The sequence below is a fragment of the Lampetra planeri genome, chromosome 2, assembly GCF_965212315.1.
Source record: "Lampetra planeri chromosome 2, kcLamPlan1.2.h2, whole genome shotgun sequence".
Classification (NCBI taxonomy): Eukaryota; Metazoa; Chordata; class Hyperoartia; order Petromyzontiformes; family Petromyzontidae; genus Lampetra; species Lampetra planeri.
Window position 1 is genome coordinate 33582856 of NC_136108.1, and position 25130 is coordinate 33607985.

General features: G+C 52.5%; 2 protein-coding genes across 4 annotated transcripts in view; both read right to left on the reverse strand.

The window, feature by feature from the left end:
* Positions 1-10846: 10846 nt before the first annotated feature.
* Positions 10847-18456, reverse strand: LOC144732315 (potassium channel subfamily K member 9-like). The gene is made up of 2 exons (XM_078613788.1): positions 17804-18456; positions 10847-11746 (listed from the first exon to the last, which is right to left on the reverse strand). The coding sequence occupies exons 1-2, from the start codon at positions 18411-18413 to the stop codon at positions 10878-10880; spliced, it is 1479 nt and encodes a 492-aa protein (XP_078469914.1). The 5' UTR covers positions 18414-18456; the 3' UTR covers positions 10847-10877.
* A 3748-nt stretch (positions 18457-22204) lies between these two features.
* The window catches only part of LOC144732301 (trafficking protein particle complex subunit 9-like), a 116169-nt gene continuing 113243 nt past the window's right edge, over positions 22205-25130 (reverse strand). For all 3 annotated transcript variants that reach the window (XM_078613777.1, XM_078613767.1, XM_078613757.1), the window contains exon 22: positions 22205-25001. In XM_078613777.1, the coding sequence (XP_078469903.1) occupies positions 24807-25001 (195 nt within the window). In that variant the 3' untranslated portion in view covers positions 22205-24806. The remainder of the gene's footprint in view (positions 25002-25130) is intronic.

Consider the following 25130-nt stretch of genomic DNA (forward strand, 5'->3'; position numbering starts at 1 on the left):
TAGCAAGCACGATGGGCATCCTTAATTCAGCAGTGGATAGATCATGTCTGATCATGTGGAGTTGAGCTATATCGCTTAGTTGTACTTATATTGCAAAATGGAAGCGGCGCAGCCTTGCAATGTCCTTGCTCACGCCACGACTGGCGGAAGGGCCTCCACTCGAGGGCGCTCGAGAGAGAGATTGCGAGCCGCCCGAGTGGGTATTTGGCCTACTCTTCCCTGCCGGCCAGACGTCTCGGAAGAGACGGGAGGTTCCCACGCTTCAGCCCATTGCACGCGACCAGCCGTGACAACTTAAATGTCGTGAATGCATTTAAACTGCTGGGGTGGTTGGAGGCGGCGGCTTGAATGGGAGGAGAGAAAGGGGGGTTTAAGAAGCTTTCCCCACCGTTTCAAACTGACAGCCTGGGTGGTGGAAAGGTCCGGTGCGCTCACCATTACACTCACCGTGGCGGCATGTCCCACGATCCTTTCCGCCACCGTCAAGTTTTCCGCGGCGCGCCGCTTTTTGCGGCGGCGAGCGGCGGATCGACCGCGTGGAGTCGAGCCGCCCGTCCCCCCCCCCCCCCCCCTCGGTTCGCGATTGCGCCCCGCACGGCATCCCCGCACGCGTTGCTCTTTAAAGTGCAAGACAAAAAAAATGTAACGGCAGGGCGGGGGGGGGGTGCACGCGGCCCTGCGATTTCCCCGCTCGCTCCACCCGCTGTCTGCAACGAAACTTGACGAGTTCGCGTCGTCTCGACGCTCCGCGTGCCCCGGGCGAAACGCGCGCACGGCCAAGCGCGCAGCCCTCTCCGCACACAGCCTGCCTGCATGAGTCGCGTATCGTCCAGCAATACCACGAGATAGACCACGCGACACGCACACATAGAGATGATGCATATATATATACACGTGGAAAGTTTAAAGCAATAAAAGTGGTTATACCTCTTGGCCAATTGTCTGGTGCTCACGAAATTTCACGTCGCGGCACAACAGGCCCCCGGGGCTCCTTCGCCCGCTCACATGGAAGGGCGGGCGGGGGGGGCGGGGGGGTTGGGGGGGTCGGAGGGGGGGGGGTTGGTTGGGGGGGGGGTCGGAGGGGGATGTCGGGGGGGTCGGAGGGGGGGGGGTCGGGCGGGTTCGGGGGGGTTTGGGGGGGTGGGTTGGGGGGGGTCGGAGGGGGATGTCGGGGGGGTCGAGGGGGTTGGGGGGCGGGGTCGGGGGGGGAGGTTCGGAGGCGGGGTCGGGGGGGGAGGGGCTGTCTGAGGGGGGGTCAGGGGGGGGGGGGGAGTTGGAGGGGGGGGGGCTGTAGAGCTCTTGTGTGGGAAGCCACCGTGACGACGGTGACGGCCCCCGCTGTGTACGCACGGCACGTTGAACTTCTCTCGCACCGTACGTAGCCAGCCGTGCTCATCGGAGGTGCGGGGGAAAGACACCGAAACTCAGCACCAAACAAAGCAGCGCTAAAGAATTGAGTTGTCAATCGAGATGGGGCTGTGCGTGTCCACGCCGTGCGTCTGCGGGATGACCGAGCGAGGCAAACGCGCAACTCTCGAGGCACAGAATGACAACGTCGGTATTTTTTTTCGAATCACGCAAGTTTAGCTCTTTAATGCAAAAAATTAGAAAAAAAGCTGTACAATATCATACATTCTGCATTCCTCGACGGCAGCCGAGGAGGAGGAGTTGGTGCCTCGTTCTCCTTGTGGCAGTAAAGTTACATACACAGGAGTCACAACCCCCCCCTCCCCCCGATTCAAACCTCAATCCCAACCAAATCCCATTGTACAAAATAGAGCAGGGAGCGCTACACTGCCGTTTGCTTTGTGCAGTCCCCGCTCCTACGGCTGTCGCAGAACTCACGCTCTAGCGGTGCTGCCCAATACATTCTTAAGATTTGACTCCTCCGCATATCAGAAGTTCCAAAGCAGCTCCTCGGAAAATCACAAAGCCAGGCTTCTTTAACACGATGCCACTGGCACTAATGTGCAATTTGCAACACACTCAACACGCGCGCGCGCACACACACACACACTACCAACATCTCCCAAACAAGAAACATAAAACATACACGTGGGTAATATAGTTTCATGAACACCATGCATGCGGTTTTAAGACGTTGCGTGTAACCGTGTAGAAATGGTACCGTATACGTTTTCCGACACAGGTTCATTCAGGCGTTTAAACGACGGCGCAAAGAAGGGGCACCCCGAGCAATACATGTTCTGATGCGTGTGGCGTTGTCTTTGTATTGGTCGCCTTTTGGCGTTTTCTGGTCTGGGCCATGATGAAGGCTGTCTCTGGTGTAGGCCCATCGGTTTCAAAGACAATGCGTGTATTATCAGAGCACGTGTGTGTGCATGTTCAACACAAGTACGTGTGGTTAATGCAGACTAGGTTCTTGCAAATGGTGTCATTTGGTGTTTGAACATCTTTAAAGCTGTTTTATTGCAAGAAAGGGTACATCCTATTGTTATGTTTTCATACATTGAACACTAACTTTGGCAGACACTGGGTTTCCAATTTGAATGAATGATGGGGTTTTTTTCCAATTCTTTTTGGTCGAATAATCAAAGGTGGTTTTGGGGGGAAAGTAGGTCGAACACATAAAACAAATATATACACCTGGAGAGAAAGCGTGGGGAGGAGGGTCTCGGGACGGCCCAGGTGGTGGCGAGCAGGGTGGGACGAATTGGAAAATGGAGCAAATGGAGATCGGGCGCAATGGCGGAGGTGAGAGCATTGATGAAGAAAGTTCTGGAAGGAAAGATGATGATGTTGATGCTGTGTGTGTTGATGCTGTGTGTTGATGCGTGTGTGTTGATGCGTGTGTGTGTGATGATGTGTTGATGCTGTGTGTGTTGATGCGTGTGTGTTGATGCGTGTGTGTTGATGCGTGTGTGTGGTGATGCGTGTGTGTGGTGTGTGTTGTGTGTGTGTTGATGCTGTGTGTTGATGCTGTGTGTTGATGCTGTGTGTTGATGCGTGTGTGTGTGTTGATGCGTGTGTGTGGTGATGCTATGTGTGTTGATGCGTGTGTGTGGTGATGCGTGTGTGTTGATGATGTGTGTTGATGTTGTGTGTGGATGCTGTGAGTGAACATGTCGTGTGTGGGCTGGGGTTGGGGGCACACACAGAAATCAAGAAAGAGGCTCACGATCACACAGACATGGAAGGAGATTGAGCAAAAGACTGCTATTTGGCAGTGAACTAAACAAAATACTTATTCGAATCAAAATCATGTTAAGATTCGCAGCAACATTCGTTTGCTGGAAAGCACTGCTCAACGAGGCCGAACGACTAAAATGCAATTTAATGTTTACGTAATGAAACAGCTTTTTGTCTTTTGAGTCACTAATTTATATTCCACGCAAGATAAGAAAGGCATTTACACATGCATTATATATGCTTCTCCAATTTCAAGGAAAATTAGTCAAGTTTACAAACAAAAAAACTAAAAAGTTGTAGTTTTCTTCTCTCTACGATGTGTGTTCGGGACGTACCGCGTTTTGCTCGCCACAATGTCCGACCTTTCGCTCTACGTGCCGGGAGCATCTTCCACAAACGGAATGGAGCAGATTTATAATCCAGGGGAGAAAGTAGACTGCTCAATTTCGTTCCTTCAGAAGCTCTCAACGCGTTAAGGGAACGGGGTTGCCACCTCTGAGATACAAAAAAAACCCAACGAATATCGTGCGGGAAAGTAGAATATCTCACAATACGGGAAGAAGAGGGGAGAACTAAGTGCACCTGGTACGTCAATATTATTACTAACACACAACTGACAACAACCGGGATTTGTAATGTCCCGGGAAGGCTGACAGATTTTACAGAAATTGCTACCGCAAACGGAGGACGAATCATGGAGGGAGAGAGAGAGAGATTTTTAAAAAAACCTAGGTCAGGTGGCAACAATAGGAGCCGAAACGTCGGGACATCGTGCGTGCACCAGCCAGAGAATACGACGGAGAGCCGTGACAGCTCCGCAAACCGCGAACAACCCCCACGCAGCAGACTCTTCTCGTCGCCAACGAATCGGAAACCCGGCGGTGCCTTCGGCTTGGGGCTCTACGACCATCGGCGCAGGGACTCGACGTGAACGGGGAGAGCTCTCGGGGCTCCCAAGTGGCGAACAGAGGGGACACAGCAACCGCAGTAGGGGGTTCGGTGAGGGGGGTAACACGACAGGGCTTCATGCTTCATTTCACCCGGAGCCAGGACAACCATCGAACAGAGACGGCCACTGAATCGCACGATTTCGAATACGCTTTCCGTGTGCCGTCTGGAACGCTCTTCCCTTCGATATGACGAAGCCGCCGGGGTTATGCACTTTTCAATCATGCTGATTGAAAGCTCGTTTCTTTTAGAACAGCTTTTTTTGTGTGTGTCCTTCATCAGTGTGTCCCCTGCTCCGGTCTAACGAGCCACGCGGTAATTATTCCGTGAATAAATTGAAGCCCTCGGGGCAGGAGACAACGAAGACTCGACCCGGAGTCGAACCTGGTTCGCGGCGGCGCCGACGCCTGCGTTCGAGCACTTTGGAGGCAAGGGTTGGTGGATCATGCAGAGATCTGCGAAACTCCCAAATCCCTCAATGGGGCGGCCGAGGGACGGCGAGAAGAGCGAGTTTGGGTTCGTGAACCTCTCGGATGTGGACTGTTGATGAGTATTATTGTTTTTATTGTCCACTCGCATGCGTGGGTTTTCTCCGGGTACTAGTTTAAAAAAAATCCTAATTTACATGCAAAGCAAGAATTCCAATTGAACTGGCCATACATCCCCATATATGGAATTGGCCATATATGCAAATATATCCCCTCGTGGGCAAATAAAATTGACCTGAATCTCAATGAGACTTTCCTTAGAAAATGACGTGAAATCGTCATTACCATGATTATTATTATTACAACAATGATCATCTCCGTTATTACAGCACCGGCATTACGGGTGACCCCATGCGAATTGGCCTAACGTGTTCACTCTGTTGCACAAGTGTGGGCGCGATCGTCAAGGGCGTGAAGCACTTGCGGTGACTCTCGCCATCGAGAGAGAGAGAGGGGGAGGGCTTGACGGGGCAAGGGTTGAGGCTGAGCACAACCTCAAAGGCCCAACGCGCCAAGCGGCCAGCAACCGACAGCACCGCGAGAGTTATTGATCATGCGGTTGGGGGGAGCAGACATCGGGGAAAAGAAGCCGCCAAAGAGAAGGGCGGATACGGATTTCTTTTGTTTCAGCTAACATTGGGAGAGCAATTACCCGATCATTCAATTCCACCAAAAAAACCTGAACGAATCCAGGTTTTTCAGCCACGCATTGTTAAAGCGGCTACTCGGGCGTTGAGAATTGACGGGCTCGAACAAAGACTAAACGAAAAAGATTCACGTGAAATCAAATTTCCACTTAATTTGGCAATATATTTGTTTTAAATAAATAAGATGCAGAATGCTTCGCGTCGTCTCTCCGTTGCCGGTGTTGCCACACTGCACCGTGCTGGTGCTCATTTAAGGCCGAGTCGACGTAGTGGAGGCCCATGTTAGAACTGAAGCGACGACTCGTCACTGACAAGTATTTATGGATAGTTAACTCAAACTTGGTAGTCAGACCTTTGGGCAGATACAAAGACAAAGATCCCCCGTATAGCCTTTAAAAGACTATTGGGGCAAAGTGCTGTTTGCGATCACCTTTTAAGGCCGGAACGGCACACGAGAGGGTGGGTGTGGCCTGAAACACGCCCGGCCGCCTTTGTCTCCCCAGTGCTACATACTGCACCAGGTACTCATTCGAGCACGAGGCGATTTCTAAACGATGCGCAGGATCCGGTTCAGCGATTCGTAACAGACATTGGCAGTGAACGGGAATGTGAACTCGCGCAGTGCGCTAACCACTGTGCCATCGCTCCCCGCTCGCCAGAGGGCTCCACGGCCGCGGCCTTCACTGCGCCGCGGTGCTAACACCGCGTTCGCCGGATTATAAGACGCACGTTTGTTTCCTTTGTATTTTAAAGAGAACATTTGGAGAGGGAGGGAGTGGGGTGGGGGGGGGGGCTGCGTCTTATATTCGGGTAGGTGCGTGACCATATTAGTCTGGCACTGATGAGAATTGCATTTCAAAACGACGATTTCTGGTGACCGGTTTTTAAATGATCAAATAAATAAGGTGAAAAATAATCCGACTAATCACGTAAAAGAATGCGAGCATTTCTTAAAACCATCAGCCGCAATGCAACTTACGTTTACATTTTACTGTAGAGAAACGGCTATATTGAAAGAGACATTGGTTATTTGTCGTTATTTGTATTCTCTACAACGGCGATAATTATTACTTTTAGTTTGTTTTTATATTAGCCTTCCCAGTAAACATGCCAACGTTAGCTCAACGTTGAGCCAACGTTGGCTGGCAAGTTTACTGGGTAACTCAACATTTCGGCCTTATAGCTGTAATCAATTTCAGTTCACCGGCACCACCACCACCACCACCGTCGCCACCACCAGAGGGCGGTGATGACACGGCTGGCATTCTTTCTCAACAGACACGTGGAACGAGCGCTGGGGCTCGGGGTTGGGTGAAACTTCTTGTTTCTCTTTCTCCGTCGTATTTGTTTCCTTTAAGGAGGGGGGGGGGGCAATAAACTGGGGGTGTCGTGGGAGGGGGGTCCGGACACCTCTACAAAATGTTTGGAAACTAGATTCGTGATACTGATGAAGCTGATGACGGAACGCACGGATTATCTGCTGATGCTGCGGCTGTTAAGACGGCACACAAGCACAATTAACGACGACTACGCAACATATATAACGATGTGTCCTTAAAATATATAATAGGCGACGTTTCAAGCAATGCCCCTTCTTCAGAGCACACGTGATGATTGATGTGCCATGAAGAAGCGCCATTCCCCGAATCGTCGCCTATGATATAGAAATTTAGTCATTGTCAGGCAACACAGTGATATTGAGGATTATGCTGATTTTTTTTTGTTTACTTTGAATACACAGTAGCGTGGACAAACAGTAGGTTCGGCAGCGAGTCGGTAGCCAGTAGCTGTGTAGATGCAGCCTCATTGTGGTTCATTGAATTCCCCTAATCCATGACGACATGGATCCTGTCTGTGCTCCAACCTGCTGGCGTTTCAGGCCAATAGCATCGAGCGGGATTTGTTTGACAACCCTGACACTGCTGATGAGACGCGGGATGTCGAAGCCGGTCCAGAGTCAGGATTGTGAACAAATGTTGCTGGATTACCATATGGGTGTTGGCAGGAGCACTCCAAATAACGCTCTGAGGATCCCCCACAGCAACGCAAACAAGCAAAAAAACACACAAAGATCCCCCGTATAGCCTTAACAGAATGTTGGGGCAAGTGCTGTTAGCGAGCACATATGAAGGCCGGCATGGCACACGAGGGGGTGGGTGGCCAGCACCACGCCGGGCCGCCTTCGTCTCCCTCGTGGCGATGTTTACGTGCAACACGAGGTACTCATTCGAGGCTGAGTCGACCTAGGTGGAGGCCCAGGACCGATTCAGATAATCGTCACTGGTGCTGGCCGTGAACGGCAATCGAACTCGAGTCGCCGGTTTCGTGTAGTGCAGCGTAGCGCTCACCGCTACACTACACAAACACAACAACAAAGACCTTGCACCACACACCGTGAGTTTGTGTCACAGAACCAATGACCGCTGGGAAACATTCGCTCGTGGGACAGACACCCCAAACCCCCGCCCCCAACTTCCAAAGTATGGGCTGTATACTCCTGTAAACGTTTATCGTTGGGCCAACGTTGGTTGGCACGTGGTTGGAACCGTCGGACGAACGTTGATGCAACGTCGGCCCAACGTTCCGTGTGTTTACGTATCCATTGGATCGCGAGCAGGCGCGTCATTTGCAATGCCGTGGCAGCATCCGCGTTAAGGCGAATTGTAGATGTTACTCTTTGGTTCTTTCGGTAAAGTCACGAAGGTACAAAATAAATTCAAAATTACGACGTTTCGGGCGCAACACAAGTGCCCGTCAGCAGGTGGAAACAACCACAGCAATAAGCAATTCTTAATTATAAGCAATTGCCTATTGCAGTGGTTGTTTCCACCTGATGACGGGCACTTGTGTTGCGCCCGAAACGTCGTAATTTTGAATTTATTTTCTACCTACGTGACTTTACAGAAAGAACCAAAGAGTATGGATTCCTGCAGTCACGAACACTTCAAATCAAGTGTAAATGTTGTGGATTCACTCTCCAACGCACCCTTACCGATTGGCTGTGTCGGGTGGTGGAGGGTTACGACGCATTTATACTTACGCGAACTAAGCAAAAAAACCTTAATTATTAAAAGAAGCTTTGATAAGTTTTGCGGGTGACGGTCACGCGAATGCACCGTGCGCACTCTGCACGAGACGGTAATGATGACAGGGACAGAGCTCACCGGAGCTGGGACCTTTACTGGGTTACGTCGATAAATCGACAGAAGATTGTAATTGACAATTTTTAGTGGGCAAATTGAAAAAAACGGACGGCCGCTCCCACATCTTGTAACCTGAAGGCGGGAACCCCCCCCTCCCTTTCGGCCACGCCCAGCGTAACGCGGCTGATGACGCCGAAGACGTCACCAAGCCCCGTCGCTCACCTCCCGTCCAGCGGCACATGCAGGAACAGAATTTACTTTTTCTTATTTTTTTCACAACAGGTGTCTGTTATTGTTGTTGTTGCTGCCCGATTTGTCGTGCAATGCACAAACAATCGATAATCGGTAGAGCAATCGATTACTTTAACAATCGGATGACAGCCCAGCTCTCGGCTAACAACCAACAGAGCAGCCCAGAGCAACGCCTCGTGGTGCGCAGGTGTGAAGCGCTTCGTCTGTGCGTAGGAAACTGGGATCGCCGAGTGCCCCTTCTCGTCTAATCGTATCGAGATGCCTATTGCGCTTTAATCCAATGCGCTTTGCAGCAATCGTAAAACGATACGTGAGATGATTGTGGGAGAGTGCAGTTAAAGGTTGCAGGAGAACAGGCGGGAGTGGTTAAGGAGGAGGTGGGGTAGGGGGAAGCGGTGAAGGTAGTGATAGGGGTAGTAGTGACAACGGTAGTAGTGATAGGGGTTGAGGTAGTGATAGGGGTTCGGGTAGTGATAGGGGTAGTAGTGATAGGGGTTGGGGTAGTGAAGGGAGTAGGGGTAGTGATAGGGGTAGTAGTGATAGCGGTAGTGATAGGGGTTGGGGTAGTGATAGGGATTGGGGTAGTGAAGGGGGTAGGGGTAGTAATAGGGGTAGTGATAGGGGTAGTAGTGATAAGGGTAGTAGTGATAGGGGTTGGGGTAGTGAAAGGGGTAGGGGTAGTGATAGGGGTAGTGATAGGGGTTGTGGTAGTGAAAGGGGTACTCCTGTTGGTAGCTGTGGGCGGGGCCAGGGAGAGGCGATGGGGCTGGTTTCAAGGCAGGAACGAGGAGTTTACCCGAGCACTGGGGAGCACTTCGCGTGCATGTGGGGCAGCATCAGTCCACGTGCACGCGCATACACCTGGACCTGCCCTGTGCGTCACAATCCCCCTCCAACCACCCCCATTGCCCCCCAAAATATTCAGAAAAATCGTCCAGTCCCCACCTCCTCCACTGAAGATGAATTGTATTTTACATTAGAGCGGAAATTATTGGTAAGCACGGAACGGTTGAGCTGCAGAATGGGGAAGCAAGAACATTGTGGTTTGAGACGCCTGCTTCGCCACCACACAAATGTCAGCGAATTCCATTCACCCCACCCCCCCTCACAGCACCCATCCCTTTAGAACAATGTGGTGGGGGTGGAGCGATGGTGTAATGGTTGGCGCATTGCTAGAATCTACCCGCCCCCCGGCCCACTTGAGTTCCATTCCCGGGCAGGCTAACATTAGTTGGCCTGTGACATCTGAACTGCACCTGCAGCCTCCCTCTGATATGACTCACTCGCACTGACAAACGTGGTGATGTATGGTCAAACAATTCCCGTGACCGACACGGCGTGGGGAGGCCTTCATCTGGCAGTAGATAGATATAATATTTTTTTTTATAGCTGAGTATTAATGCGATGGCGCTTTGAGTGGCAAATTTTCGTGCCAGAATGACGCCACGTTTTTTTTTAAGCCAAAAAAAAATGATGACTTCGACTTCTAACAGTGAAGCTTCGGCAGGAGATGTCGCTGACGCTCGAACCGCTCTCTGCAGTGTCTCTAATGGGAGGTGTGAAGGTGAAAGCGCAGCCCTGCAATTCCTCGTCAATGCCGTTGCTGGCGGAAGGTACCGCCCCGCGCCGCCCCCCCCCCCCCCACTCGACCTGCCCTTCATTGCCGACCAGAAGGTGTTTGGGAGGACGTGGGAGTTGCCCACACTTTACCCCACCACGCGTGCCCTGAACCACTGAACCATTGACTCGCTTGCCGGCACTCCCATTGTTTAAAAACGTGCACGTGCGACAGAGGTGGAGGAGGTTTACTCAACCTGCGCCGTCGTTTCTACCCGGGGAGATCCACCCGGTCGATCTCTGGGATCGCCGGTTCGGGTGGCCTCACCATTAGCACCGCGGGCGCGTCCTCCTGTTCACGGTAGGCGCTTTGCCTCGATGTTGCGTATCCCCAATGCCGATCGCGACCTCGCGTCTGCCTGAACAGCCTCGACGCGCATTATTCCTCCTCGCGGGTCCAAGCCCCGAAAGAGACCGTCCCGGTCGCGTTTCACGAAAGCTTCCTGGCGCAACGCGCGCTTCCCTCGGCACGAGTGACCGGCGAAACGTCGCTCGCCGACCAGTGAGCGGTGTCCACCTTCCGTCCAGTCCAGTCCAGACGAGATCAGAGGGAGGCACAACCATTGCTCGTCGTCGATGGCACGTGTAAGAGGGGGGGGGGGGTGTGTGTGTGTGGGGGGTGGGGGGGGGTCCTACATGGAACTCCTGCGGGAGAACCTCCCACTGTCCCGCCACGAGCTGTGTAGTCCCGACGCGGAGCTGAGTCCCGACGAGTGGAGCCTGCCGGTCAGCTTGCTAGGGGAGATCTCCTCCAGCTGGTAGGACAGCGAGCCGCACACGAGGCCGCGGCTCGCGTCTACCTTGGAGCGACAGCCGTCAAGAAAGCGCGGCCGAGGCTGCTGCTGCTGCTGCTCCTGCTGCTGCTGATGTTGTTGTTGTCGTTCGCGGTGTCCGTAGCAGATGCACGAGCACACGGACTGCAGGTCGGGGCTGTCCGTGGAGCCTCCGTGCAGGCGCAGGAGGACGCCTCCCTTGCCCGGCCGCAGAGACTCCCTCTCCTCGCCGCCCGAGACCGCCACCTCCTCGTCCTCGCCGCTCACCGTCAGGTAGCGCAGCACCACGAGGTTGAGGAAGGCGCCGATGACCGTGAGCCCCACGAGGATGTACATGAAGCTGAAGGCCACGTACAGGTGGTCGTCCTGCAGCGCGTTGTCCTTCTGCAGCGCCACGAAATCGCCCAGGCCGATGGTGGTGAGCGTGATGAAGCAAAAGTAGAAGGCGTCGAAGAAGAGCCAGTTCTCCAGGTGGCAGAATGCGGCCGCACCGATGCAGAGGGTGCCGGCGCACGACAGCAGCCCCACGGTCACCATGTTGCGCGTCGACACCTCGGTGTTCTTGAGGCCCGCGCACTTCTTGAGCCTCCGCAACAGGCGCTTCACGTAGGTGTTCATGCGCTCGCCCAGGCTCTGGAACATGACGAGCGTGAGCGGGATGCCCAGGAGCGCGTAGCACATGCAGAACACCTTGCCCTTGTTCGTGTTGGGCGCCGAGTGTCCGTAGCCTCGGGGGTGGGGGGAAAACAAAACAATAGAGGGGGGGGGGGGAGAGACACGCGGACACGCGTTGGCGGATGTCAGCATCCGCAGGCCAGGACGGATGATGCCTCGGACAAGAGGGATTGTCGCCAGAATAACAAACAAACACACAAAAAGAAGCCAGAACGGGGAGCAGCGGCCACCATAGAAGCAGCTGGAAAATTCGGGTGATGTCCCTCTGTGAATACGAGGGTTCGAGTGAGAGTGTCTGTTGGGTTGCAGGCCCACTCTGGGTTGCCCATTGCACTCGGGCCGAGATGCAGTGCCGGGCCGGTCCTGTGAGTGGCACTGTGAATTCACAACGGGCCATCACACTGCCAACGCAAAGGCACGTCGCGCAGCGGTGTGCCAACGCGGTCACACCTCAACACAAGGGGCTCACACCGCAACGACACGTTCCAAGGAGACGCACACCGCCAACAGAGCGAGACACCAACACAGCCACATCACAGACAGTCACATGGCACACAAAGCCACACAGGAACATGCCATAGGCACATGTCACACACACACACACCACACACAGGTACGCATCACATGGAGACACACAGGCACACAACACGACAGTGTCACACATCACCCCAGATATACACACCACCAACACGTTCCTGTCAGCTGCGTATCACGGCCACATGACCCGCAGTCACGTACTACAGCGACACCCCAAATAGACACAAACCACACAGACACACACACGCCAGACACGCCAGACACTCTGGCAACACAGAGACACACGTGCGCTCACTCAACACGGTGTCGATGTGTTCCCCGCACTCAACGTATACAACCGCCACTTGGCACGTCGTCGACGCAGTCCACCAACCAGAGGTCGCAAACGGGTTTTGATTCCTTACCCGTACCCGGCCGTACCAGGGTCGCAAACGGGTACCCGTACCCAGACGGGTAGGGTACGGGTATCGGGTACCTGATTGCGACCTCTGGGATGATGCCATGTTGCAGGCGCTGGTGGGTTGATTCTAGAAACTTGAATTGTGAGACGAGACAAGACGTTGGGAAATTAGTGACAAACAGTTAATCACCAGTGACTCACGGTCTACCCGTACCCGGCCGGGTACGGGTAGCCGGGTATGGGGTAGGGTACGGGTATCGGGTACCCGATTGCGACCTCTGCCACCAACCACGCATCACACACTGCACAGATATCCTCGTCTGGTTTACACGTTCACAACTACGGTCACCTGATAGTCGCTTGGCGTTTCTGCGACTTTTCCATTGCCCTGCGATCATATCGAGGGATGATAAACCTGCCCCAGGCGATGACGCCCGCGGGGAAGTTCTATTAATTGGCACCGATGTTGTGTTTGTGCAGCGTTCTCCACTCGCCAGCAGGTGCGGCGCGTTTGTTTTTGTGCGGTTTTCTTGTCCGCTTCATCGCCGCACCTTATTCGATGTTATTGTTTTTTGTACTCTCTGGTTCTTTCGGTAAAGTCACGTAGATAGAAAACATAAATAAAAGAACACACGACGTTTCGGTCGAAACACAAGCGGCCGAAACGTCGTGTTTTATTTTTTGTATTTTTTCTTCTAACTACGTGACTTTACCGGAAGAACCAGAGAGGATGGATTCCTGCAGTCACGAAAGATTAAAATCATCATTGTTTTTGCGTGTGTAATATCGGCGCTCTATCCTCCCCCACACCCCTACCCGCGAAGTCGTCGGCAAACCCGCGATGCAACGGACTCATCACCATTGTGACAGTCGTAATAATAAGAATCTACAGCAACGTTATCAATCCACTGCTGGATGAAGGCCTCTCCAAGCTCGCGTCGGCCAGGGGGGTGGGTGATTTGACCATACTTCACCAACGCTGCTCAGTTGGGCGAAGGCCACAGCACCAGAGCCAATTCAGACCTCGCTCGCCTCTGATGTTAGTCATGGGCGGGAAGCCAACTCGGTTAACCGGACTCATTGCGCAATTGCACTCCTGCGCCGCCTCTGCTGTAACCGATACAATCACCCCCCGTATCGCGTTACCGCGTGCGAAATGTGGAGCGTACACTTCGGCGTTATTTTAAAGTTAATTGTACGTAATAATGTCACATCGTAACCCGCCGTGACACGGGGAGGTGGGGGGGGCGAGGAGGAACCGCAGAGGAGTGAGAACGCAGCAGCGTTAAAGCTACCAACAATTGTTCAAGTTCTGGCGCTCCTCTAGACGTGAAGGTGTTCTCGGCAAATGCATGCGTGTTCACGTGTGGGAGGACACTTATGATCGATGTGCTATGAGGAAGGGTCATTCGTCGAAACGTCGCCCATTGTATATCTTACCTTTGAAGGCCCACATTGTTATTGATACATGCGTTGAGTTGTTGTTGTTGAATCTTAATTTTGGAGCTTTCGTGACTGCAGGAATTATTCTTTGGTTCTTTCGGTAAAGTCACGTATAAAGATAAAATAATAAATAAAATAATAGCATACTACGAAGTTTCGATTGCAACACAAGCAATCATCATCAGGTTGTTGCACCACTGCCAACGCAGGATCAGCAGTGGCAGCATCGTCAAATAATTCGATGTCACTACAGCACACAGCTGTACGCAGTCCTCCCAATGCCGTCTCCATCACGGGGGGGGGGGTTATCTGGGCCATACTTCCCCACGCTGGTTAGTGTGGGTTTGTTGAAGGTGTGGAGCCCAGAACCGGTTCGGGTATCACTCGCCAACTGATGTTAGCCGTGGCCCGGAATCAATCTCGGGTGCCCGGGTTGTAATGGAAGTGCGCTAACCACTGCGCCACCGCTCCACCAATACGCAGTACGATTGCTTTCTTTATACGACACGGATACGCTTTCTGAAGCGCCATATCTAAGCATAGCTGATGAAAACAGATTAAAATAATAACTCTTTATTTTGTCGGCGACAAATCACCGCGTGGTGGGAGGAGCCGTGGCGCAGTGGTTAGCACACCGCAATCACGCTTATACATTGGCAACTAATGTCTGCGGAACGGCTGTTTGTCTTCAGTTCGTTGTCCTTTCCCCGCGCCTCCGATTGCCACGGTCGGCTGCGTACGGCGCGCGAAAGAAGTTCACCATGCAGACACGCACGCGTGCAAAATTCACGGGGCGCTCTGTATTACTAACCGTCGTGATTCACGTGGACGTGAGGGGTAGCCCAGTTGTGTGTCGGCGCCAGGGGAGAAGGGAGATCGGTGGTGGGGGGGGGGTAGTCCACAGTTTGTCAAATTCCCGTTAAACGATTCAATTTAGATGACACCTTCCAAGTCGCCCCCTTGCTCACGGACCGAGGGCCCTGTTGACCGCCGAGAGGCGATCGTGACCCCTGTGACCTCTCGACCCTGGCGCCTGCCCCGTCCCCTCCTCGTGAGACGACCCGCGAATGGAATGAGAAACGGCGCGGTCCTTGGATTGACTTTGATCGACTAAAATCCACCCCCCCCTCCAGCCCCCCCCCCCCGCTGTGATACTCTTTTTCGTTGTTCTGTGCTGTTGGCGCAAATGTATTTGTTTATTATTCACATCTTACTTTCGGAAGGGAGGGGGGTTATTTTCGTCCCCATTTGCTCGTTAGTAAGATATAATAAATAGGATTTGGCCATTGTATATAATTAACGTACAGCGTCGTGGGAATTCAATTGTCACGAATGCCGCGATGTCAAATGACGATATCACGGATAGAATGTTTACAGTCAGTTCAACAACACGTAGGAGGCTTTCGCAACCAATATCAAATCCAGCAACCACGACGTTTCGCCAGTAATTACAACCGGCATCATCAGGCGGCAACTAGATTTGTAATTGCTCTCCAACAATCGGTGTGCTGTACTAGTAACGAATTGGCACGTTCTGTTTACGTGACAAACCTTACTAAATTGGCTGTAGGGTGGTGGGCGGGTTTAACGACACATTTATATTTACGCGATTTAACCCCCCAAAAACCCTGCATTATGAATGTTTCCAGTACTTATCATCGGCCACGATCAGTCCACTGCTTTTACCTTCCACGATCTGCGATGTTTATAATTCACCCAGCACCTACACATCAGCGGACTTGACCATCGCTCCATCTGCTCGGATCCATTCCTTGGCTCTCACTCCGTCATTTATTTTTGACCATCGATCATCAATCGATCATCATCGTTCGTAGCCCAGGTAACCTTTTCCCCCCAACGGTTGATATTAAGTCGTTTAACCGCAATGCATAGACGACGCTAAGATACTCAATCTCCTCTAAAGATCATCGCATGCATTACGTCTTTGTTGTTGTTAGATCATCCAACGTGGTGAGTGAACCGTGATCTGAAAAGTTGCATTAAGACGAACGCAAAATTTAAACGTCCAGCGTTCACGAGACTTTCTAACGCTGCATGCTTGGACATTGCTCCATGAGCACACGTGTCTGAACGGTAAGTCTTCTGATCACCCCCCCCCTCCCACCCCGACCACGCTTAATCAAATCTCTCAAGGCCGGGCAAATGAACTCACGAGAAAACTCTGGAACGCCATGAGACCATCACCAATTGCCGCATTCAGACCCCACGTTGACCGCATTCTGCCGTTGAGCAAGCGAGAGCGTTACCCACTCGCTATGGAGGGACTTTCTCCGGGCACCCAACAGCTTGCTCCACACGTCCAAAAAGCAACTCTCGTTTAATGGGAATGACCAAACATCCCACCACAGGGTGCTCATGAAAGATAAAAAAATAAGTCTCGAGTCTCAGCGAGGCTTCCTGGATGAATGAATGAATGCCACATCTTACTCTCGTTACGATTAATTGAAAATGCTCTGGTCAAACATCCAAACACAGAGAGCTCCAGAAAAGGGGTTCCTGAGACACGGCGAGGTTTACCTGGAGAAATAGTTGTCCCCACCTGAAGAAGGACGCTTGTGTTGCGCCCGAAACGTCGTGATTTAATTTATTATTATTTTTTACCTACGTTACTTTACCGAAAAAAAACAGAGTATGAATCCTTGCAGTCACGAAAACTTCAAATCTAGAATATCATTAATAATGTAAAAATGTACTTAGATTGTTGCTGGATTAAGAAAACCAACACACACCTACTTCTAAACAACAACGCCGACGGGCATGATAACGATTGCAGATACTTTAACACACGCAGCACAAAACTATGATGTACACAGACAAAGATCATCCGGATAGCCTTAGCAAACTGTTGGGGAAAGTGCAGTGCGCAAACACGTATGAAGTATATCGCCACTGTGATTGGTCGTGACCGGGAATCGAACATCGGGTGGCCGGGTTCGTAGGGAAACGCGACGATGACTACCCGCTCCCCCGCTCCCCACAAATAAGCCACGCACGCACACACAAAGACTAAGATCCCCCGTATAGCCGTAACATACTGTTGGGGCAAGTGCTGTTAGCGAGCACCTACGAAGGCCGGCGCGGTAAACGAGGGGGTGGGTGGCCAGCACATCGCCCGGCCGCCTTTGTCTCCTCACACCACACCAGGTACTCTGGCGTGGTGTGTAAACATTTGAGGCTGAATCAACTTAGGGGAGGCCCAGGACCGGTTCAGCACATCGTCGTTGGTGTCGATCATGAGCGGGAATCGAACTTGGGTCGCCGACTTTGTAGCGTAGCGCGCTAACTCCTCCACTCCATACGCACAAAGATAAAGATCCCCTGTATAGCCTTAACAGACTGTAGGGACAAGTGCTGTTAGCGAGCACCTATGAAGGCCAGAACGGTACACGAGGGGGTGGGTGGCCAGCACCACGCCCGACCGCCTTTGTCTCCCTAGTGGCAATGTTTACACACCGCACCAGGTACTAATTTGAGGCTTAGTCGACCTAGGGGAGGCCCGGGACCGGTTCAGATAATTGTCACTAATGTTGGCAGTGAGCGGGAATCGAACCCGTGTCGCCGGGTTTATAGCGCAGCGCGCTAACCGCTACACTATCGCTCCCCACTCCATACGCACACACACCAACACCCACGAACAACCTCTCTCCCCAAAGATCACACGCGACTGGGAAGGGGTGCCGCGCGCAGGAGGAACCCGGGGCGCGCTCACCGATGGTCGTGATGACCGTGATGGCAAAGTAAAACGAGCCCGAGAATCTCCACTGCTCCCCAGCCTTGTGCGGCTTGGACTCGATCACGAGCCTCTCCATGTCACGGTAGTCGTCTTTGCTGATGTTGTACTTGGTTCTCAGCGCGTCCTCCCTGCTCTGCAGCTTGCCGCTCTCCTCCACCTCGTTCTTGGACTCGAACGCCTCGAAGACCAGGGCGCCGAGCAGCAGATAGGCGAACGTGACCGCGATCAGAGTGACGGTGCGCGCGTTCTGACTCTGCATCGCCTCCGCGACGTGCCGCATCCACATCGCATCTCCGCTCAGCGCGCCCCGCACGCGGTTCGCCCAGGGGTGCGCGTCCCGACCCTCGCCGCCGCAGCCGTGCCCTGGCTGCGAGACTCGGTGCGCTTCATGGTGGCGGTGCTGCTGCTGCTGCTGGCGGCGGTGGTAGTGGTGGTGGTGGTGGTGGTGTTGGTGTCGTCCCTGGTCGAGGCGGTCGTCGGAGCGGTTCGAGAGGCACAGGATGCTGCTGGAGCGACGCGAGCCCGGTAGCCGCAAGCCGAGGTATCGCAGAATGCGATCGAGGCAGTTCTCCCGGTTTAGAGCCATGGGCGAAGTCGGCTCGTCACCATCGTTGCGAGCGCCTGGCGCCGCCGTCGCCGGCGCGACTCGGCGGCATCGGCGCGGGGAGAACCGTCAACTTGTGGTGGTGCGGTCGCGGTGGCGGCGGTGGGGGGGGGGGAGGGTCGCGTGAGGGGGGCGAGGTGGGGGGTGGAGGCTCTGGGCTCGGCAGCACTCGGCAACAGCAACAATAAAAAAAAATCTGGCGAACGCTCCTAGGCTCGGCGCGATGTTTAAAAATAGACGCGCAGCGTGCTGTATGTAATTGCGCTGGGACGTACACAGCGAACGAGCTATTATTAACCTCGACGCGTTCGAGAGGCGCAGTGGCTTTTGAAAGAAAAGAAAAAACTAGGATTCTGAAAGGGAATATTAAAATCATGAAGAACGAGTGGTGGAGTAGGAAGGAAAGTTGGATGAAACAAAATGACTGCCTCCTCCCCCGCTCTTCCCCCCCGCCTGCCAGCCGCCGCCACCACCACCACCACCACCGCCGGCGCGGCTGCTGCTGCTGCTGCTACTCTCTGCTGGGTCGAGCTTAAGGCGGGACGGGCAGTCTGGAGCTGTCCGCGGTGCTAACGGCAGCAGCTGATGCGGCAGCGGCGGGGGGCGCGCTGCTTCCAATAGCGCCGCCAAGATAAAAAAAAACAACTTGTCTAGTACCCAGACCCCAACCGCTCAAGAGACACGCAACACCTGCTCATGATTTGTTATTGGCATCGTCCTTTTATTTGCTATGCTCCCTCTCTATCTCTCTATCACACTCTCAATCGCGCCGTGTGTGTCAATTAAAAAAGACGCGACCTTGTGTGTTTCTCTCTCTCATATTTCCCTCCCCCCCCCCGCCGCCGCCACCCGCCCCTCTGGCAGTAACGAATTAATGTGTCGTATGTATGTTGAACTTCTTTCGCACCGTACATAGCCAACCGTGCAATTCGAAGGTTTTGTTGTGTGTGTGTTCGCTGCAACCTTGCCTGTCGGGCAGCGATGACCTAACTTTCTAACGACAGTGGCCCGAGTTGAACGCGAGTTAGGCGACTATGGGTTGAACACGGGAGCCCTGGGTGAGTTAACAGAGAAGGGTACATGCGTCGCCGATGGGAGTCATCAAATACGAAAGCAAACGCTCGGAGTGGAGATTCGAACACCGCCGTCAAAATCTAACGCCAACGCACAACGATCTAATAATAATAGCTCTCGGCACTCATCAAATTACAGCCTTTCGCCTTGTGCCCCGGGCACTGTTGTTCGTCGTGTCGCATAGTGTGGGGCGCACGTGCGGTTAGAGTCGCGCACAAGTGTACCCACAGAGTATTTGTGGAGACCCAGAAAAGGGAAGCGAAGGAGACGGCAGGAGTGGAGGCCACGACTGGTTATGGAGCAACTAAGGAAAGGGAACGCTCCGATGTTGCTGCTGTGGCTGCGTTGGCAGCGGTGCCCAAGTACAACAACAACAACTAAAAACCACAACCTCAAAACATGCGTGAAAAACAGTGGCCTTCAAAAAGAAAACCAGTATATAATCGGAAGAGTTGTAGACATTGTTAGCGCTGACGTTTATTTAATATATTTTTTCCTTCTTTTAGAGGCGGTGTTATGGACGAATTTTGAGTTTTTAATGAAAGGAACGGAAGAGAATTGAGGGAGGCCTTGCACACGGCAGTGTGGGATAGAATTACAGGCCGAGAACAACAACAACAACAACATTTGCGTAAAGCTGCAGTGGGCACCTGATCCCTGTCATTGTGAGCACAGCTGTATTAACGACTTTGAACAATGACAATGAAAAGAAATTAACGTGTGGGTAAAGACTGGCGTCTGCACGGGTTATTTTACATGTGCACACACACACACGCGCGCACATTTTATGGGATGCTCGCTTGTATCCACAAAGCAATTGATAGGGGGCTCAAGTTGGGGTTAAAAACAGAGATCCCTCGAGCCAAGGGGATATGCAACAAAGTAGTGCTGGGGCAATGGGTCGATTGGGCTGATTGATTAACTGATAATTGCAATCGACTACTTTTTCATGGTCGATTTACAACGAAAGCCGCCCCCACATCCTACCTCCTGAAGGTAGGACCCCCCCCCCTCTCGCCTCCCTCGACTACAAAAAAAAACACCCAGTGTGACGTGGCCGATGATGATGATGCCTTTCACCTCCCGTCCAGTGGCACACGTGGGAACAAAGGTGAGACGTTTCTTCTCCGAATGGCGTGTAGAATTTGACTGGGTTAGGGTGTGGGGGAGGGTGGGTAGAATTATCATTGTATTTTGCTGTGTCTTGGGGGAACGTTAAGCGGAGATAGTTCATCCTATACGTGGAGAGAACTTACCACATGGGAAGGCGCTTAGACAAGGAGAGCGAGGCTTGAAATATTAGGGAACGCCACGTGGCCTACTGAATGGAAGCCACGTGACCTACTGAATGGAGGACACGTGGCCTCCTGAATGGTCGCCACGTGGTCCACTGAATGGGACGAGATTCACGTTTTGATTCAAGACGAGGGCACAGATTCCCAGAGGCAATTTACCAAGAAGAGGGCTGAAAAGGCTTTAGTTAGACTGCACATCACCTCGCTGCAGTACACTTACACCGAGGGTAGGACAGAACCACACTAATTTGCAATACACAGAAGGATGGCACACACAGTATACAGAACGTTGCACTTCTTTCGCACCGTACATAGCCAACCGTGCTAATCGGAGGTGCGGGATACGCTTCATTCGAACCTTTCGGGAGTCCTAGGACAAGACGCCGACACGGATCTGCGTCTGCTGGACACGATCTACCAAGGCGTGGACCAGGCGACACCCGTGGGAGCGATCGGCGATAGAGCCAATGTGGAGGTGAGAGCCCACGGGACGCAGTCTCTCGTCTCGGCTGAGTTTCCACTCCCTTCTTCGATGTGCTGACTGTGCGCAACGGACCGGTGTGATACAATGACTCTGTGGAAGGGCGACTATCAAATAAACCGTCCTCCCCGTGTGCTCAATGAGATGTACCGACTGTATACTGCAGTGTATAAATGTAAATATTGCTGCCCTCTCATCGTGTAGCTCAGGGTTCTTCATTGCAAGGTGGCCACTGGCGGTCCCTGGTGGCATTTAGTGAAGCCCCTAACGTGCGGTCTCCGACAATGTGACAACACCCCCCCCAACCCCCCCAATCATCATCATCATCGTCGTGCTGCTGTCAAAACCCTAATGTCGTTAATCGGCTTAACTTAGCTTTCTTATCTACTTCCGCCCCCTGCATCACAAAGCTTCAGTTTGAACTCCAGGTTACCTCCCAGCCCACACTCCGCCCCCACACTCACCATGCCCCCTCCACCCCTCCTTCCCCCGCAACTATATAATTCCTCGTCACAGCCATCTCTTAGACACACTTAATCGGTTGTGCTTTCGCTACGTTGTCCCTACCCGAAGACGGGCGCTTGTGTTGCACACGAAACGTCGTGATTTAATTTAGTTGTTTTCATTTAGAATTTATTTTATTGTTTACCTACGTAACTTTACTGAAAAAAACAAAAAGTATAAACCCCCCAATGGTTTCAAACGTGTGGCGGCCCTCACAACGCTGATGATGTCTCATCGGCGAAATTCCCCCCCCCCACCTCTCTGAAAATGAGTGAAGAACACCGCTGTATGGGGATGGCATAAACTGCTGCCCTCCGATCGTGTCACCTGCGCGAAGTGCTGCGTCATCTCCGCAAGGCGAAGAAGGACCAACGAGACCGCCTGGAGCATCGTTATTTATAGCGGTGCTCGAGTGCCACTTGATTTACTGCGGGTTTATTCCGACCGAATTCATGGGGACTGGGTAACGAAGAGTTTCGAACAACCTGCGGCGCGCGTGAAATCGCTCTGCACAGACCCACAGGTGTATCACAGAACCCCCCCCCTCGCTCACCACATCACAATATCCACTCGCGTTCCGTGGGTGACATTGTCTCCCTGTCAAGGCCGCGTCTCCCTCTCGGCTTGGGAGTCCAGTACACGCTGATAAGCAAGCACGGGTAGCGTCGTGGTGCAGGGTGACATATACTAGAATGAGCTTACTCGGCAAAATGGGGAGGGTCAAACGAGTCGGTGGCTCGGTTATCGCAGAGGTGGTTGCGGCTATACGCGTAATCGGCATTACTGAACGCTGAGGAGGCCGGGTGGCTTGGAGGTTAGGGCGCTGAGCTGGCAAACACAGAGATCCTGGGTTCGACTGCAGGCTGTTGCCAACCTTGTGATTGAACCGGTGGTTCTCAACAATTATGACTGTACACACACATACTTAATTTGGAGCTGTCGTGACTGCAGGAATTACTCTTTGGTTCTTTCGGTAAAGTCACGTATAAAGAGAAAATAATAAATTAAATACTAGCATACGACGTTTCGATTGCAACACAAGCAATCATCATCAGGTATAAATGAAATAGAAACACAAATCTAGTATACTTAGAAATGTAATGTAATACAACAGAGAGTCGGATAACATAACAGTCAACACCCTACCTGGTTGATTACGTTCTTCCTGAGAATGCTAAATTTGAGAGAGAGATAAAACACAGAACCAGAGACATATAGACAGACATATACGTTGTGTGTGTGTACACACATACACACACCACATTGCATTTAGTTCTGCACTTAAATTGTCTAAATTCGAGTTCTGCGAATTATAAATATCAGTTAAACTGTCGTTCGACGAACGGTTCCACTCGTACGCAGAGCGAGCGACAAAGTGATGTCCACCTCCCCGATGGTGGGGGAGGCAGGGGTCGATTGAAAACGTCTCATGCGGTAGCTCTGGGACACCCACGGCACGAAGAGTTCTTGCCCTGCGGGAGACGCGCACCGATGACACGGTGACGATAGCACCGGTCGGGATTCCTTTGGGAAGGTTCGTTCGTTTCTCCAAGCGCTTGTCCTGGTGAGGGTCTCGGTGACAGCTTATTGAGTAGGGGCGGTCCACACCTCCTTTTCCCTGGCGACAGACTCCAGCTCTTCCTGGGGATTTCCCAGGATTCCCCAGGCCAGCCGAGCGACGTAGTCCCACCAGCGTGTCCTGGGCCGGCACCCGCGGTCTTCGCCCAATGTTTTTTTTTTTATAGCAAATATGAAGCGGAATTATTACATGAGACATCCAGACACCCCCTTCCCCACACTTCAACCAAGCTGTTTACGACGACAGTGCAGCTGTACCCTGTTTGTAACCCAAGACTCTACTCTTCTCAAAGACACCACTGGTCTCCGTCCGCACGATCCTTTGAATCTTTGCGTGAGAGCACAACGCCCTCTCTGCGTCTGGTTTTGACGAGGCACCGGTTTGTTTTTGTTGTCCGTGTGTTTTCATTGGCCACTGGGCAGGTCGACTTCACGAGCGAGGAAAGAGAGCTCTGGTTCTTCGGCCAGCTATTGCTCATAGAGGCGGTGGCCCCTATCTCTCGTGTGCCGACGATGGAAACATAAAATATTCGAGCGAGCGTCGTTGACTTTTGTTTTGTGTTTTTTTTTATTTACGTTTTTTTCCCCAGCCAGCATCGTTTGTGTGTTTTTTTGGCGGAGGGAGTTTGAATTTGTTTAATCAACAGCGTTACGATCAATAACACGGCCTTCTATTAGCAGTCACCTGGTCATTGATCGTTGGAAAAATATAATTAAAAGACATTAAACAATTCCGATAAGTACGTGCATCTGTTAGCAGTGTAAGCCCGCACCGGCAGTGACGCAACAACAACAACACAAGCTATCTTACCGATCAGACAACTTTAAAGCATTTAAATAGCACCGAGTTATCAACACCTGCACTCGATCAGACATTTCATATTTGTGCAATAAATGTCGCATCGCGTTTGTTTGTTTGTTTGTTTGGTGAAAAATGTCGCAGCGACGTTTGTCATCCGAGCGCGTTTGTCGCCAGGTAGGGCCACCACGTGTCGAGAGAGTTTCGTCTCGACAGCGTTCGCCACGCTCTACTCCGCGGGGCATCTTCACGAGCTCAATAATAATAATAATAATAAGTCATTTCTCGACTCCTGCAGCCGACGCAGAAAAAAAACGCACTTCAATTGAGAGCGTAAAAAAAAAAACATCCAACACAGAAATTAAAAAAATATATGGTACATAAAAAAAAAATCTATTTTTTTACAACATTGACGGCCTGCGAAATCGTTCCTCTCGATTGCTTTTTCCGCAGCGCAAAGTCCACACGCGTCTTGGTGCGCGGCCCTCCGCACCAAAACGAGCGGTGGGGGGCGAAAACTTCGTCTTCATCGTCGCCGTCACCGCCATCGCCACCGCCATCGTCACCGCCATCGTCGCTAGGGCGGCGACGTCGACGATCGTCAGCAGTGCTCGAGCTGACGGTACGAGGGCGTCGCCTCCCGCTCATCCCGTTCCCGGGAGCCCGAGAAGTTCGCCCGCGACCTTCGCTCGGAGGCCAAGGGAGCACAGGCGATGCCAGACGCATCGGGGGGCGGCCCCGGCTTCGCGGCTCTCGCTGAATCTGAAGGCCACGCGGCGGTTGCAGGGCCCCAGCGGCATGATCGCGAAGAAGAACGACGCGGAGCCCCACGCCTCCACCTGCAAAAGCGACGAAAACAAAATCAGGGGCCTCCCAACGAGAGCTGCGTCAATGCCGGTCACAAGCGCAACTTTCGCTGCTTTGGTGGTGCAGCGAAGGTAACTGGGTGGTGCAGAGGAGGTAACTGG

What these genes read in the sequence shown, in the direction of transcription:
- LOC144732315 (XM_078613788.1), bottom strand. Translation starts at nt 18,413, where the DNA reads ATGGCTCTAAACCGGGAGAACTGCCTCGATCGCATTCTGCGATACCTC. An exon ending in CACGGTCATCACGACCATCG is followed by an intron (nt 11,747 to 17,803) that starts GTGAGCGCGCCC and finishes CCCACCCCCGAG; the next exon opens with GCTACGGACACTCGGCGCCC.